Here is a 14,255-nt window from a genome sequence, read left to right as displayed (position 1 = left end):
TGCAAACCCATCTGATGGTATCCTGGGAAACAGAAAGGAAAGGAGCCTACCATGGTCCTTTCTGTCCAACTCAAATTAAACAGACATTAAGGAGTACCAGCCTACCCAGAGAAATTTGGTTGTGACTCAGCACTTTGGTACATTAATGGCACACATATATCTGTTAATGTACACTATTTTAACTTATTTAGTCTTTTACTCAAGTTGTCTTCCTAGATAGGGTAAGATAAGGAATGATAGATTTGAATTTACAAGAACTTGGAAACAGTAGTTAAATGGTTCCTAAGATGATTTGATTTGGTCCAATTCCAACTAATTTTTTTGCTTTTGAAATATTGACTGTTGCTGTTTTCTGTGATTTTGGCTCTAAAGGCTGACATTTAATTCACTTAATTTATAAAACAAGTATAACCTATTTTCAATGGTATATTCCATGTTTTTGGCCCCATAGTGTAGGTTTTGCTCTCAGTCCATTTGTGGTATAATGAAGTTGTTTCCTTTCTGTTTCCACAGTAGACGCATAATTAACCTTGGCCCAGTAATGCTTATTTCTGAAGAACAGCCAGCTCAACCTGCATTGCCAGTCCAACCAGAAGGTACAAGAGTGGTGTGTGGGCACTGTGGAAACACGTTCTTGGTACGTAACAAGACATTTGTGACAGGGACATCAATCTGTAAATGTAGGTCTTGATCACACAGATTTGACCACTGCTCATAGTCTTATAGTTTTGTCTAAGTGCAAATTGATCAAAAGATTAAAATAGAGCCTTTTTTAGAAAGACAGTTAATCAGAGCCACAACTAGGATGCACTACATTGCTTGTGAATTACATATAAGGTGCATCCCCTGACTGATTCATTTGCAAAAAGGGCCTCTCTGGGTAGGCTAATAACAAACAAGAATGCTGTGCTCCAGGCAGAGCAACATGGGTATCCTGGCTTAGTGAGCAACTGAATCTACCTCCTACCCCCATCTCCTCAGCAGAGTGCAAAATGCACACTCTCATGCAGTGGCCTTGTTTCATGGTTCTGGATTCAAGATATATTCTCATTATAATGTATCAAATTTTTTTCTGATTTTTATATATGAAACTTGGAATAACAGGAATTAACTGTGGTATCCATAATTAGATAAATTATTGGATAAAAAATAAAGTATAAGTAGTTTGACATGAACAATTAGATAAAATATTGAATAAAAAATAAAGTATAAGTAGTTTGACAAGAACAAAAGTTATAGGAGTTCTTGTTTTACTACTTTTAACTTTAACCCTAAGCTTGATTTTAAAATGTTAATTTCGTAATGACTTACCTCATCAGGAAGAATAAAAACAGGTTTTCTTTTGTTATTTAGCCTCCAAAGGAGACAAAAGATTTTCCTTAGAACCTAACTACTAAAGGAACCTTCCAGAGTATAGGCATGGGGAGAGCTGAGGTTGCAGTGGTTTATAAACAAGACCTGCTGTCACTAAGGGATGAATAAGCTTAAGAAAGGGTAGACTGTTTGCTCTTTTTCCCTTCTAATTTTTATTTTTGATAAGGTAATTCATGTATAATAATTTCACATGTCAAATAGGACTGTAAAGCTTAAAGGGAAAATGGTCGTCATCTCTTTACCTAACACAACCCCAATTTTCATCCCCCAAATACTTTTGACTTTTTCAGCTGCTCTTCTGGTATGTTCTCCCATGTGTTTAAATTGTTTGCTTATTTTATTTCTTTTTGATTAAGCAGTTTTAGATATTACCTATTACTTTGTAAAACGCAGGTTGAAGATTTAGCACTCTTACCACCCTGCCTGCTCTCATAGTCCTTTCTCCACTTCCATACTCCCAGTAGAGTTATAATATTTTATATGATTAATAATTAGTCTTTACATTTTTTATGATTAGGTAAATTGTGTTCACAGCTGAGCCAAGTAATATATTACATTTCTCTCCTGTATAGCTCTTAAATATTTCTTGGATTTGTTAATAATTTTCCCTCCCTCTTTTAGATTTGTTTTAATTTTTTATGTACAAATCACTAGTTCTTCTCATGTTCTTTCATAGAACTACAAAATTCCTGTCAATATAGTCAAATGGGTCAAGGAATCTATTATTTAGACTTCCTCCTACACAGCTGTCATCCTGTGACTTCCCTTCACCTTATCTTAGGACTTCCTATTACCTCTTTCCTGTATTGGATCCTCTGCCATCCTTACAGTTCTTGGCTTATTACTTTATTTTGTTGGAGCACATCCTCTCTTAGCTTCTGAGAAAAGATGCAGAGAAATAAATTTGAACCCTTTTACTTCTTAAACAGGTTTTAATCTAACCCTACTTTCATGTTATAATTTGTCCAGATGTAGAATTATAGGTTGCCAATTCTTTCCTCAGAAATTTTAGGGCTTTGTTCCACTGTTGATGGGAAGATCAACTGCTGTTGTGGCTCCTAACCCTTTCCATGTGACCTATTCTTCTCTCTTTATTTTCTCTTATTTTCCTCTTTCATTTCTCCAAGGTTCTGAAATAGTATTAGAATGTGCCTTAGGGAGGATCTTTTTGACCTCATTGTCTGGTTACTCAGGATCTTTTTGACCTCATTGTCTGGCTACTTTTATGATCCACTCCATTTTCTTTCTTCCATCTTTCTACAACCCCTGAGATTATATCACCTGAATTGACATACACACTCTCTCTCTTTCTCTCTCATTTTTTTTAACATATTTTTCAGTTTTGGCTTTTTCTTTTACTTACAGGGAAATTTCCTCAACTATATCTTCTAAACTTAATTAAAATTTTAAATTTCAGATGATCTAAATTAATTTTTAATTTCTAAGAGTTCTCCTGTGTTCTCTGATTAATTTTTCTTTTTTCTAAATCACATTATCTTCTTTATGGCATCTTTCTGAAGCTATTAATTATGTTTTCTGAGGTATTATTCTTCTTTATGCCTTGTCTCTATTTTCTCTCCATTGTTTCTATTTGTTTTTCTTTTCTGATAGAGGTTTTAATGAGAAGCTCATTTATATATGAGAGCAAGTTACTGATTGGAATCTCTAAGTATGCAACAGGGGCTAAACTGTTACTCCTTCCTTCCTTCCCTCCCTCCCTCTTCCTTTTTCTTCTCTCTCCTCCTCCTCCTCATCTTTCTTCTTCCTCTTCTCCTTTTTCTCTTTTCTTGAAGAACTGCCAACTATTAGTATCAATAAGTCTTTTTTTTTTTTTTTTTTTTTAGGGCAGGTTTCTCTGGGGAGTAATCCTCTGACCTCTTGTAAGAGGTATATCTGGGAGACAGCATTCTAGGAGCTAAGAAAGGATAACAGGGATGAAGGTCTCATCTACTGTTCAGACTGTAGACTTATTTAACTCCTTTGTTTTTAGAATGGTGTTTTATTCTTGTCTTCTGCTGTGCCTGGTGTTCTTAAGTTCACAGTCCTTCTAGCTCAATTTCTCTGAGAGAATAAATCACTCTTCTCTTGCATGTGTTGGGGAGGGAGGGATTTTTTGTTTTGTGATATAGAGGGAAGAGTCTAGAACTGATACTCCTGTTTTTATCACTACCCCTAACTCCCATCTTTGAAAGCACCTTGGAGTCCCAAGGTCTGAACTATTTTGTAGTTCTTCAGTTGAATCAGCGTGCTTTTCATTGCATATCTCTCTTTAGGCAATCAAGTTTCAGCATCCCTTTCAGTTTGTTACCAAGTCTCCATCAGCTTTCCATTGTCCGAACATTCAAGGTCATTTCTTTTCAGATTCTATTTGTCATTATGGTATTACACATTTGTAAATACAATTTACTGTCATTTTAGTCAGGTTTTGGAAAGGAAATAGAAATGCATGCATTTGTCCAATTTATTACATTTAACCAGAATTTCTATGATTTTTCCGATCTACTAGGATAAGATAAATCTTCCTTGCATTTATATTTTATTGATTAAGTCAGTGACCAAGTACATCAATTAGGGGATATATTAGGTGGGGATAGTGAAAATATTTCTTTTTTAAAAATTTCTTTTAAAAAATCACTATTGAGAATTAGGTTTGGATTTGGGTCCTGGCCGTACTAAAGCCTGACTATGTGATGCTGGGCAAGTTATGTAACTTTGCCAAATTCTGGTTTCCTCATCTGAAAATGGGGAGAATAATTGCATCTTCACAAGATTTCTGAGAGCAGTAGTAAAGACATTTGTCCAAAGTTTGTGACACTGGAAGCTGGCCTTGTGGCTGACAGGGTCTTGGTGCACTGGCTGGGTGTCAGGACTGTGTCTCTGAGGTGGGAGAGCCAAGTTGAGGACATTGGCCCACCAGAGGCCTTCTGGTTCCATGTAATATCAAATGGCGAGAGCTCTCCCAGAGATCTCCATCTCAATGCTAAGACCCAGCTGCACTCAACAACCAGCAAGCTACAGTGCTGGACATCCTATGCCGAACAACTAGCAAGACAGGAACAAAACCCCACCCATTAGCAGAGAGCCTGCCTAAAATCATAATAAGGTCACAGACACCCCAAAACACACCACTGGATGCGGTCCTGCCACCAGAAAGGCAAGATCCAGCCTCATCCACCAGAACACAGGCACCAGTCCCCTCCACCAGGAAGCCTACACAACCCACTGAACCAACCTTAGCCACTGGAGGCCATCACCAAAAGCAATGGGAACTACGAAACTGCAGCCTGCAAAAAGGAGACCCCAAACACAGTAAGTTAAGCAAAATGAGAAGACAGAGAAACACAGAGCAGATAAAGAGGCAAGGTAAAAACCCACCAGACCAAACAAATGAAGATGAAATAGGTAGTCTACCTGAAAAAGAATTCAGAGTAAAGATAGTAAAGATGATCCAAAATCTTCTAAATAGAATGGAGAAAATACAAGAAACTGAGGCAGAAGAACGGATAAGTGACCTGGAAGATAAAATAGTGGAAATAACTACTGCAGAGAAGAATAAAGAAAAAAAATAATGAAAATAATTGAGGACAGTCTCAGAGACCTCTGGGACAACATTAAATGCACCAACATTTGAATTATAGGGGTCCCAGAAAAAGAAGAGAAAAAGAAAGGGACTGAGAAAATATTTGAAGAGATTATAGTTGAAAACTTCCCTAATATGGGAAATGAAGTAGTCAATCAAGTTTAGGAAGTGCAGAGAGTGCCATATAGGATAAATCTAAGGAGAAACATGCCAAGACAAATATTAATCAAGCTATCAAAAATTAAATACAAACAAAAAATATTAAAAGCAGCAGAGGAAAAACAAATGACATGCAAGGGAATCCCATAAGGTTAACAGCTGATCTCTCAGCAGAAACTCTGCAAGCCACAAGTTTCTGGCAGGACGTATTTAAAGTGATGAAAGAAGAATAAAATACCTAGGAATAAACTTACCTAAGGAGACAAAAGACCTGTATGCATTTTTCACAGAACTAGAACAAAAACTTTCACAATTTGTATGGAAACACAAAAGACCCCGAACTTGGGCTTACCTGGTGGCACAGTGGTTGAGAATCCACCTGCCAATGCAGGGGACACGGATTCGTGCCCCGGTCTGGGAAGATCCCACATGCCACGGAGTGGCTAGGCCCGTGAGCCATGGCCACTGAGCCTGCGCATCCAGAGCCTGTGCTCCACGATGGGAGAGGCCACAATAGTGAAAGGCCTGCATACCACAAAAAAAAAAAAAAAAAAAAAATAGACCCCGAACAGCCAAAGCAAACTTGAGAAAAAAAATGGAGCTGGAGGAATCAGGCTCCTGGACTTCAGACTATACTGAAGCTACAGTAATCAAGACAGTATGGTACTGGCACAAAATGGAACAGGATAGAAAGCCCAGAGAGAAACCCACGCACATATGGTCATCTTATCTTTGATAAGGAGACAAGAATATACGATGGAGAAAAGATAGCATCTTCAATATGTGGTGCTGGGAAAACTGGACAGGTACATGTAAGAGAATGAAATTAGAACACTCCTTAACAACATTCACAAAAATAAACTCATAATGGATTAAAGACCTAAATGTAAAGCCAGACACTATAAAACTCTTACAGGAAAACACAGGCAGAACACTCTATGACATAAATCACAGCAAGGTCCTTTTTGACCTACCTCTTAGAGAAATTGAAATAAAAACAAAAATAAACAAATGAGACCTAATGAAACTTAAATGCTTTTGCACAGCAAAGGAAAACATAAACAAGATGAAAAGACAACCCTCAGAATGGGAAAAATATTTACAAATGGAGCAACTGAAAAAGGATTAATCCCCCAAATTTACAAGCAGCTCATGCAGCTCAATATCAAAAAAACAAACAACCCAGTCCAAAAATGGGCAGAAGACCTAAACAGACATTTCTCCAAAGAAGACCTACAGATGGCCAACAAACACATGATAGGATGCTCAATGTCAGTAATCATTAGAGAAATGCAAATCAAACTACAGTGAGGTATCACCTCACACCAGTCACAATGGCCATCATCAAAAAACCTACAAACAGGGGCTTCCTTTGTGGCGCAGTGGTTGAGAGTCCACCTGCTGATGCAGGAGACACGGGTTCGTGCCCAGTCTGGGAAGATCCCACATGCCACTGAGTGGCTAGGCCCGTGAGCCATGGCCACTGGGCCTGTACGTCTGGAGCATGTGCTCTGCAACGGGAGAGGCCACAACAGTGACAGGCATGCGTACTGCAAAAAAAACCCAAAAACAATAAAAAAAACCCTACAAACAATAAATGCTGGAGAGGGTGTTGCACTGTTGGTGAGAATGTAAATTGATACAGCCACGATGGAGAACAGTATAGAGGTTCCTTAAAAAACTGAAAATAGAACTACCATATGACCCAGCAATTCCACTACTGGGCATATACCCTGAGAAAAGTATAATTCAAAAAGAGTTATGTACCACAGTGTTCATTGCAGCACTATTTACAATAGCCAGGACATGGAAGCAACCTAAATGTCCAGATGAATGGATAAAGAAGATGTGGCACATATATACAGTGGAATATTACTCAGCCATAAAAAGAAACGAAATTGAGTTATTTGTAGTGAGGCAGATGGACCTAGAGTCTGTCATACAGAGTGAAGTAAGTCAGAAAGATAGGAACAAATACCGTATGCTAACACATATATATAGACTCTAAAAAAAAAAAAATTGATTGTGAAGAACCTAGGGCCAGGACAGGAAGAAAGACACAGATGTAGAAAGTGGACTTGAGGACACAGGGAGTGGGAAGGGTAAGCTGGGACAAAGAGAGTGGCATGGACATACATACACTACCAAATGTAAAATAGATAGCTAATGGGAAGCAGCCACATAGGATGGGGAGATTAGCTCAGTGCTTTGTGACCACCTAGAGGGGTTGGATAGGGAGGGTGGGAGGGAGACACAAGATGGAGGAGGTATGGGGATATATGTATATGTATAGCTAATTCACTTTGTTATAAGGCAGAAGCTAACACACCATTGTAAAGCAATTATACTTGAATAAAGATGTTTAAAAATAAATAAATAAATAAAAGGAAAATATTTAGATGTTAAAAAAAGAAAAAGAAGTCACTATTGATTTACTATAGGATTACTCCCTCTGTAAGTATTGATATATATGAATTAATTGACTAATTTAAATATAAATAAAATATATCTACTCTCCTTTTCTCTCTTATATGCAAGCATATTTAGTTTGAAATACCATTTAAAACTCTTCAAAATAGATTTTTTTAGCTTACTTCAGTGAGTTCTCTTCCACAATTACCTTGCATTTGCATTTTTGCCCAGTTTGTTTTATATTCCAAATCTTTGGCATGGATAGTCCTTATAAGACACATTATAAGTGAGCCGATTTCATTTTTTCAAAAATATATATTGAGTGTGTACCAGACACTGGGCTACATGCTGGGGAAACAGGAAGTCCCTGCCCTTGTGGGATTTTTCCAGTTTAATAGGAGAAAGACAATTAAAACAAGAATTATATGAAAGCTAGTTAAGCTAAAGCAGAGAAATACAGAGTGTTCTTAGTATACATATAGAAGCATCTAGCCTAGAGGAAGTGACATTATCCTAAGAGTAATGCAAAGCTAAAGTAGAGCTTTATAATTAATTTTGTGTGTATAGATGCTATGTCTATAATAGACTGCATATGGGCAAGCCTGAAGAAACACAAGACCAGATATTTAGGTTTTATTATTCAGAAAAGTGATCATGATGGTCATGAGTAGCATAAAGAATTTGAGAAAGAGTTGGCTATACTGATATTAGTGTAGATAAGGGAATGAGGAAGAAAGTAAAATTAAAGACAACTGTTACAAAGGTTTATATTTAATTTTTTGAAATCATCTGGAAGTGAATTCTAGAGAATGATCCAAGTTGAGAGGTTAGATAGATGTGTGTGACATGGCTTTTATTAAAATTTATGCATTTAGATATTTTCTCCACAGAAGAAAATTACTAAAGTAATTTGCAAGTCAGAAATGAACTTCTAAAAGTAAGCTCCTTCTTACTTAATATTCAGTGCAGGCACCTGAATCATATTAACATAGTAATTATGATTTTAAAACTTTAAGTCTTTGACAGGAAAGGGTGTTTTGGATTAACATATGGTATTTAAAGATTATTTCAAAATTCCCAGAAAACAAAGTTTTTGGTGACTAGAACAGAGTACATACCTTTAGGTTGGCTATTACCTTGGAGAATTTCAGACTAATGAGAGATACTGAGTGTTACAAAAAATAAACAGACCTGGAAACTCTTAATTTTGACTTGAGAACTTCACCTTATATTGTTATTATGCAGATCCAAGTAATCTTATATCCTTTCTAGTATTCTTTGCCCTTCAAGTTTTTAACTAATAGGATAATTCATCTATTTATTCCATACTTTGTTTCAGCCTTGGCTTACAAGGCCCAAAAGCAATTGAGAAAAGTTACAAAGTCCAATAGCATTGACAAATAAAATATGAAATGGTCAGGGAGAATGAAAAATAGGACAGAAATACAATGAAGTCACGCATAAGTGTATAAGTATGCATAATATTTATTCCTGAGCCGTTGTTAACATTTTACTGAATGTTAGCTATGAGCCTTCTATGGTTAATGAAAAGAGGAAAACATAATCTATTACAACAGGGGTCCCCAACTCCCGGGTCACAGACTGATAGTCGTCTGTGGCCTGTTAGAAACTGGGCCGTACCGCAGGAGGTGAGCAGCAGGCGAGCGAGAGAAGCTTCATCTGTATTTACAGCTGCTCCCCATTGCTTGCATTACTGCCTGAGCTCTGCATCCTGTCAGATCAGCAGCAGCATTAGATTCTCATAGGAGTGCAAACCCTACTATGAAATGCACACACGAGGGATCTGGGTTGCACGTTCCTTATGAGAATCTAATGCCTGATGATCTGAGGTGGAGCTAAGGCAGCGATGCTAGCGCTGGAGAGTGGCTGCAAATACAGGTTATCATTAGCAGAGAAGATTGACTGCACAGAGACCATAATAAATCAATTGCTTGCAGACTCATATCAAAACCCTATCCGTGAGTGGCAAGTGACAATTAAGCTGCATCTGCTGGCAGGCATTATAGTGGCAAGCAAGTTGATGTACTTCAGTTGTACAGCTGCATCTAATGGCAGGCGTTAAGTCAGAATCCGACACTTATTTTAGTCCGTTCATGGCCATCCCATTATTTTGTCTACCACTTCCATCTGCGCCTCTTTCCCACACTGTGCACTTGTCTCAGTCACAGCTATGGTAAACCCACAAGCTAACCCTAGCCAAAATGAGTAAAAAACAAATGTTGCTGGAGAGCTTCTTTAAAAAGGGGGAGAGGGCTTCCCTGGTGGCGCAGTGGTTGAGAGTCCGCCTGCCGATGCAGGGGACACGGGTTCGTGCCCCTATCCCGGAAAATCCCACATGCCGCGGAGCGGCTGGGCCCGCGAGCCATGGCCGCGGAGCCTGTGTGTCCGGAGCCTGTGCTCCGCAACGGGAGAGGCCACAGCAGTGAGAGGCCCGCGTACAGCAAAAAAAAAAAAAAAAAAAAAAAAAAAAGGGGGAGAGACCCAATGATTAGACAGCAAAGACTCTAAGACTGCCAACAAAAAGAAAGCTGCATTTAAAAGAAAATACCAAGAGTCCTACTTAAATTATAGGTTCATTGCCACAGGTGATTCACATTCTGCAAGTCTGCTTTGTATAATATGTGGCGACAGGCTAGCCATTGAAGCCATGAAACCTTCAAAAGTGCTTCGCCACATGGAGACCAAGCACCCTGCATTAAAAGACAAGTCTTTGGAGTTTTTCAAAAGAAAAAAAATGTGAACATGAAGAACAGAAGCAATTATTGAAGGCCACCAGTTCATCAAATGTGTCTGCATAGAGAGCATCATTTAGTGGCTACCTGCATTGATAAAGCTAAGAAGCCCTTTCCTATTGGGGAAGAATTGATCCTGCCTGCTGATAAGGACGTTTGTCGTGAACTTTTAGGAGAGGCTGCAATTCAGAAGGTGATACGTGTTCCTCTTTCTGCTAATACCATAGCTAGATGAATTAGCAGAGGATATTGAGGCACAATTGTCAGAAAGAATTAATGAGTCACCGTGGTATGCAATCCAGGTTGATGAGTCTACCGATGTTGACAGCAAGGCAACAATGCTCACTTTTGTGTGATATATTTTTCAGGAGGATGTGCATGAGTATATGTTATGTGCAATTTTGTTGCCAATCAACACCACAGCCGTAGAACTATTCAAGTCTTTGGATGATTACATATCAGGAAAACTGAATTGGTCATTTTGCGTCGGGATATGCAGACAGAGCAGCTGCCGTGACTGGACGGCTTTCTGGTTTCACTACTCTGGTCAAGGAGGTCGCTTCTGAATGTGAGTCTACACACTGTGTCATCCATAGAGAAATGCTGGCTAGCTGAAAAATGTCACCTGAATTTAACAACGTTTTGCAGCATGTGATTAAAATTATCAACCACATTAAAGTACATGCTCTTAACTCACATCTGTTTGTGTGGCTCTGTGAGGAGATGGACACAGAGCACACACATCTTTTGTTATACACAGAAGTGAGATGGCTTTCTAAAGGTAGATCACTGACCAGAGTTTCTGAGTTACGAGAGCCACTCCAGAGATTTCTTTTAGAAAAAGTCACCACTGGCCGCACATTTCAGTGACACAGAATGGGTTGCAAAACTTGCTTACTTGTGTGACATATTCAACCTGCTCAACGAACTTGATCTGTCACTTCAGGGGAGAACGACAACTGTGTTCAAGTCGGCAGACAAAGTGGCTACATTCATACCTCTACTAAAGCCAAACTGGAATTATGGGGACGACGAGTGAACATTGGGGTTTTTGTCATGTTTCAAACATTAGCAGAAATTTTGAAAAAGACTGAGCCAGGGCCTTTTTTTTCCCAGCTGGTTCATGAAAACCTATCTCAAAATGATCAAAAGAGTTTGAGTATTACTTCCCAACCAGAAAAGAACCCTGAATTGGGAAGGAATGGATCTGCGACCCATTTGTGAATAAACCAGGTGAATCAATTTTGTCCGTGCTACAAGAGGATCAACTGCTTGAGGATGAAGATGATGGTGGCCTTAAAAGTATGTTTAAGACAACTTCAAATCTCCATATGTTCTGGATTAAAGACAAGGTGGAATATCCTGAGATTGCCACAAAAGCACTGAAAAGCCTGTTTCTATTTCCAACATCCTGTCTTTGTGAAGCAGGGTTTTCTGCAGTGACAGCAACCAAAACGAGATTACAGAGTAGACTAGACAGAAGCAACACACTTCCGGTGTCACTGTCTCCCATCACCCCCCGATGGGACCATCTATTTGCAGGAAAACAAGCTCAAGGCTTCCACTGATTCTGCATTATGGTGAGTTGTATAATTATTCCATTATATATTACAATGTAATGATAATAGAAACAAAATGCACAATAAATATAATGTGCTTGAATCATACCGAAACCATCCCTTTCCCCCCTCCCCCCGGTCCATGGAAAAATTGTGTTCCACGAAACCAGTGCCAGAAAGGTTGGGGACTGCTGTATTATAAGATATTTGTGAAGTTTTCGTAAAAGTTCACATAGGAGCTTTTACTGGAATACTGAGACCTAAGAGAGAATTTTTCCCATGGATTAAGATAAAACAACACTATAATGGACTGTGTCCTCAACAATATTCTTCATTTATAATAACATAATACAATGTAATATAATATCACTGTTCTAATGCTAAAATTAAATTTATTAGGAATTCACTTCACAGTATTCATTTAACAGCCTGGCTGGAACCATGGATAATGTTGAGAAAAGCTAGATTTGTGTTTTCCAAAGTGTATTCATTAGAACACTCATTTTATAGGATAATAATAAGTGTTATGCCAGTAAAGAGTTCCAGGATCATTGGGAATTGCTAGGATAAAAAAATCAAGCAGAGGGCTTCCCTGGTGGCACAGTGGTTGAGAGTCTGCCTGCCGATGCAGGGGACACGGGTTCGTGCCCCGGTCAGGGAAGATCCCACATGCCGCGGAGCAGCTGGGCCTGTGAGCCATGGCCGCTGAGCCTGTGTGTCTGGAGCCTGTGCTCCACAACGGGAGAGGCCACAACAGTGAGAGGCCTGCATATCGCAAAATAAATAAATAAATAAATAAATAAATAAATAAATAAATAAGCAGAATTTTTATAGTTATATTCTTTAGCACTTTTATTATGTAATATGTTAAAATAATAATAATTAAATGTAATCACAAGCACTGAAATTGAAACTGTGATTAAAAATCTTCCATCAAACAAAAGCCCAGGACCAGATGGCTTCACAGGCGAATTCTATCAAACATTTAGAGAAGAGCTAACACCCATCCTTCTCAAACTCTTCCAAACAATATCAGAGGAAGGAACACTCCCAAACTCATTCTACGAGGCCACCATCACCTTGATACCAAAACCAGGCAAGGATGTCACAAAGAAAGAAAACTACAGGCCAATATCACTGATGAACATAGATGCAAAAATCCTCAACAAAATACTAGCAAACAGAATCCAACAGCACATTAAAAGGATCATACACCATGATCAAGTGGGGTTTATTCCAGGAATGCAAGGATTCTTCAATATACGCAAATCAATCAATGTGATACACCATATTAACAAGTTGAAGGAGAAAAACCATATGATCATCTCAATAGATGCAGAGAAAGCTTTCGACAAAATTCAACACCCATTTATGATAAAAACCCTGCAGAAAGTAGGCATAGAGGGAACTTTCCTCAACATCATAAAGGCCATATATGACAAACCCACAGCCAACATTGTCCTCAATGGTGAAAAACTGAAACCATTTCCACTAAGATCAGGAACAAGACAAGGCTGCCCACTCTCACCACTCTTATTCAACATAGTTTTGGAAGTTTTAGCCACAGCAATCAGAGAAGAAAAGGAAATAAAAGGAATCCAAATTGGAAAAGAAGAAGTAAAGCTGTCACTGTTTGCAGATGACATGATACTATACATAGAGAATCCTAAAGATGCTACCGAAAAACTACTAGAACTAATCAATGAATTTGGTAAAGTAGCAGGATACAAAATTAATGTACAGAAATCTCTGGCATTCCTGTACACTAATGATGAAAAATCTGAAAATGAAATCAAGAAAACACTCCCATTTACCATTGCAACAAAAAGAATAAAATATCTAGGAATAAACCTACCTAAGGAGACAAAAGACCTGTATGCAGAAAATTATAAGACACTGATGAAAGAAATTAAAGATGATACAAATAGATGGAGAGATATACCATGCTCCTGGATTGGAAGAATCAATATTGTGAAAATGACTCTACTACCCAAAGCAATCTACAGGTTCAATGCAATCCCTATCAAACTACCACTGGCATTTTTCACAGAACTAGAACAAAAAATTTCAAAATTTGTTTGGAAAAACAAAAGACCCCGAATAGCCAAAGCAATCTTGAGAACGAAAAACGGAGCTGGAGGAATCAGGCTCCCTGACTTCAGACTATACTACAAAGCTACAGTAATTAAGACAGTCTGGTACTGGCATAAAAACAGAAAGATAGATCAGTGGATCAGGATAGAAAGCCCAGAGATAAACCCACGCACATATGGCCAACTTATCTTTGATAAAGGAGGCAGGAATGTACAGTGGAGAAAGGACAGCCTCTTCAATAAGTGGTGCTGGGAAAACTGGACAGGGACATGTAAAAGTTTGAGATTAGATCATTCCCTAACACCATACACAAAAATAAGCTCA

At 38.4% G+C, this 14,255-nt stretch overlaps 1 protein-coding gene across 1 annotated transcript in view; it reads left to right on the top strand.

Annotated features, from left to right (window-relative positions):
- Window positions 1-14,255, top strand: part of PIP4P2 (phosphatidylinositol-4,5-bisphosphate 4-phosphatase 2) — an 83,841-nt gene that overhangs the window by 41,314 nt on the left and 28,272 nt on the right. The window contains exon 4 of the mRNA XM_081258475.1: window positions 514-637. Within this exon, the coding sequence (XP_081114601.1) occupies window positions 514-637 (124 nt within the window). The remainder of the gene's footprint in view (window positions 1-513; window positions 638-14,255) is intronic.

The sequence above is a fragment of the Mesoplodon bidens genome, assembly GCF_964165515.1.
Source record: "Mesoplodon bidens genome assembly, chromosome: 16".
Lineage (NCBI taxonomy): Eukaryota > Metazoa > Chordata > Mammalia > Artiodactyla > Ziphiidae > Mesoplodon > Mesoplodon bidens.
Note: the sequence above shows the minus strand (reverse complement) of the source record. Positions and strands in the feature narration are given on the sequence as shown.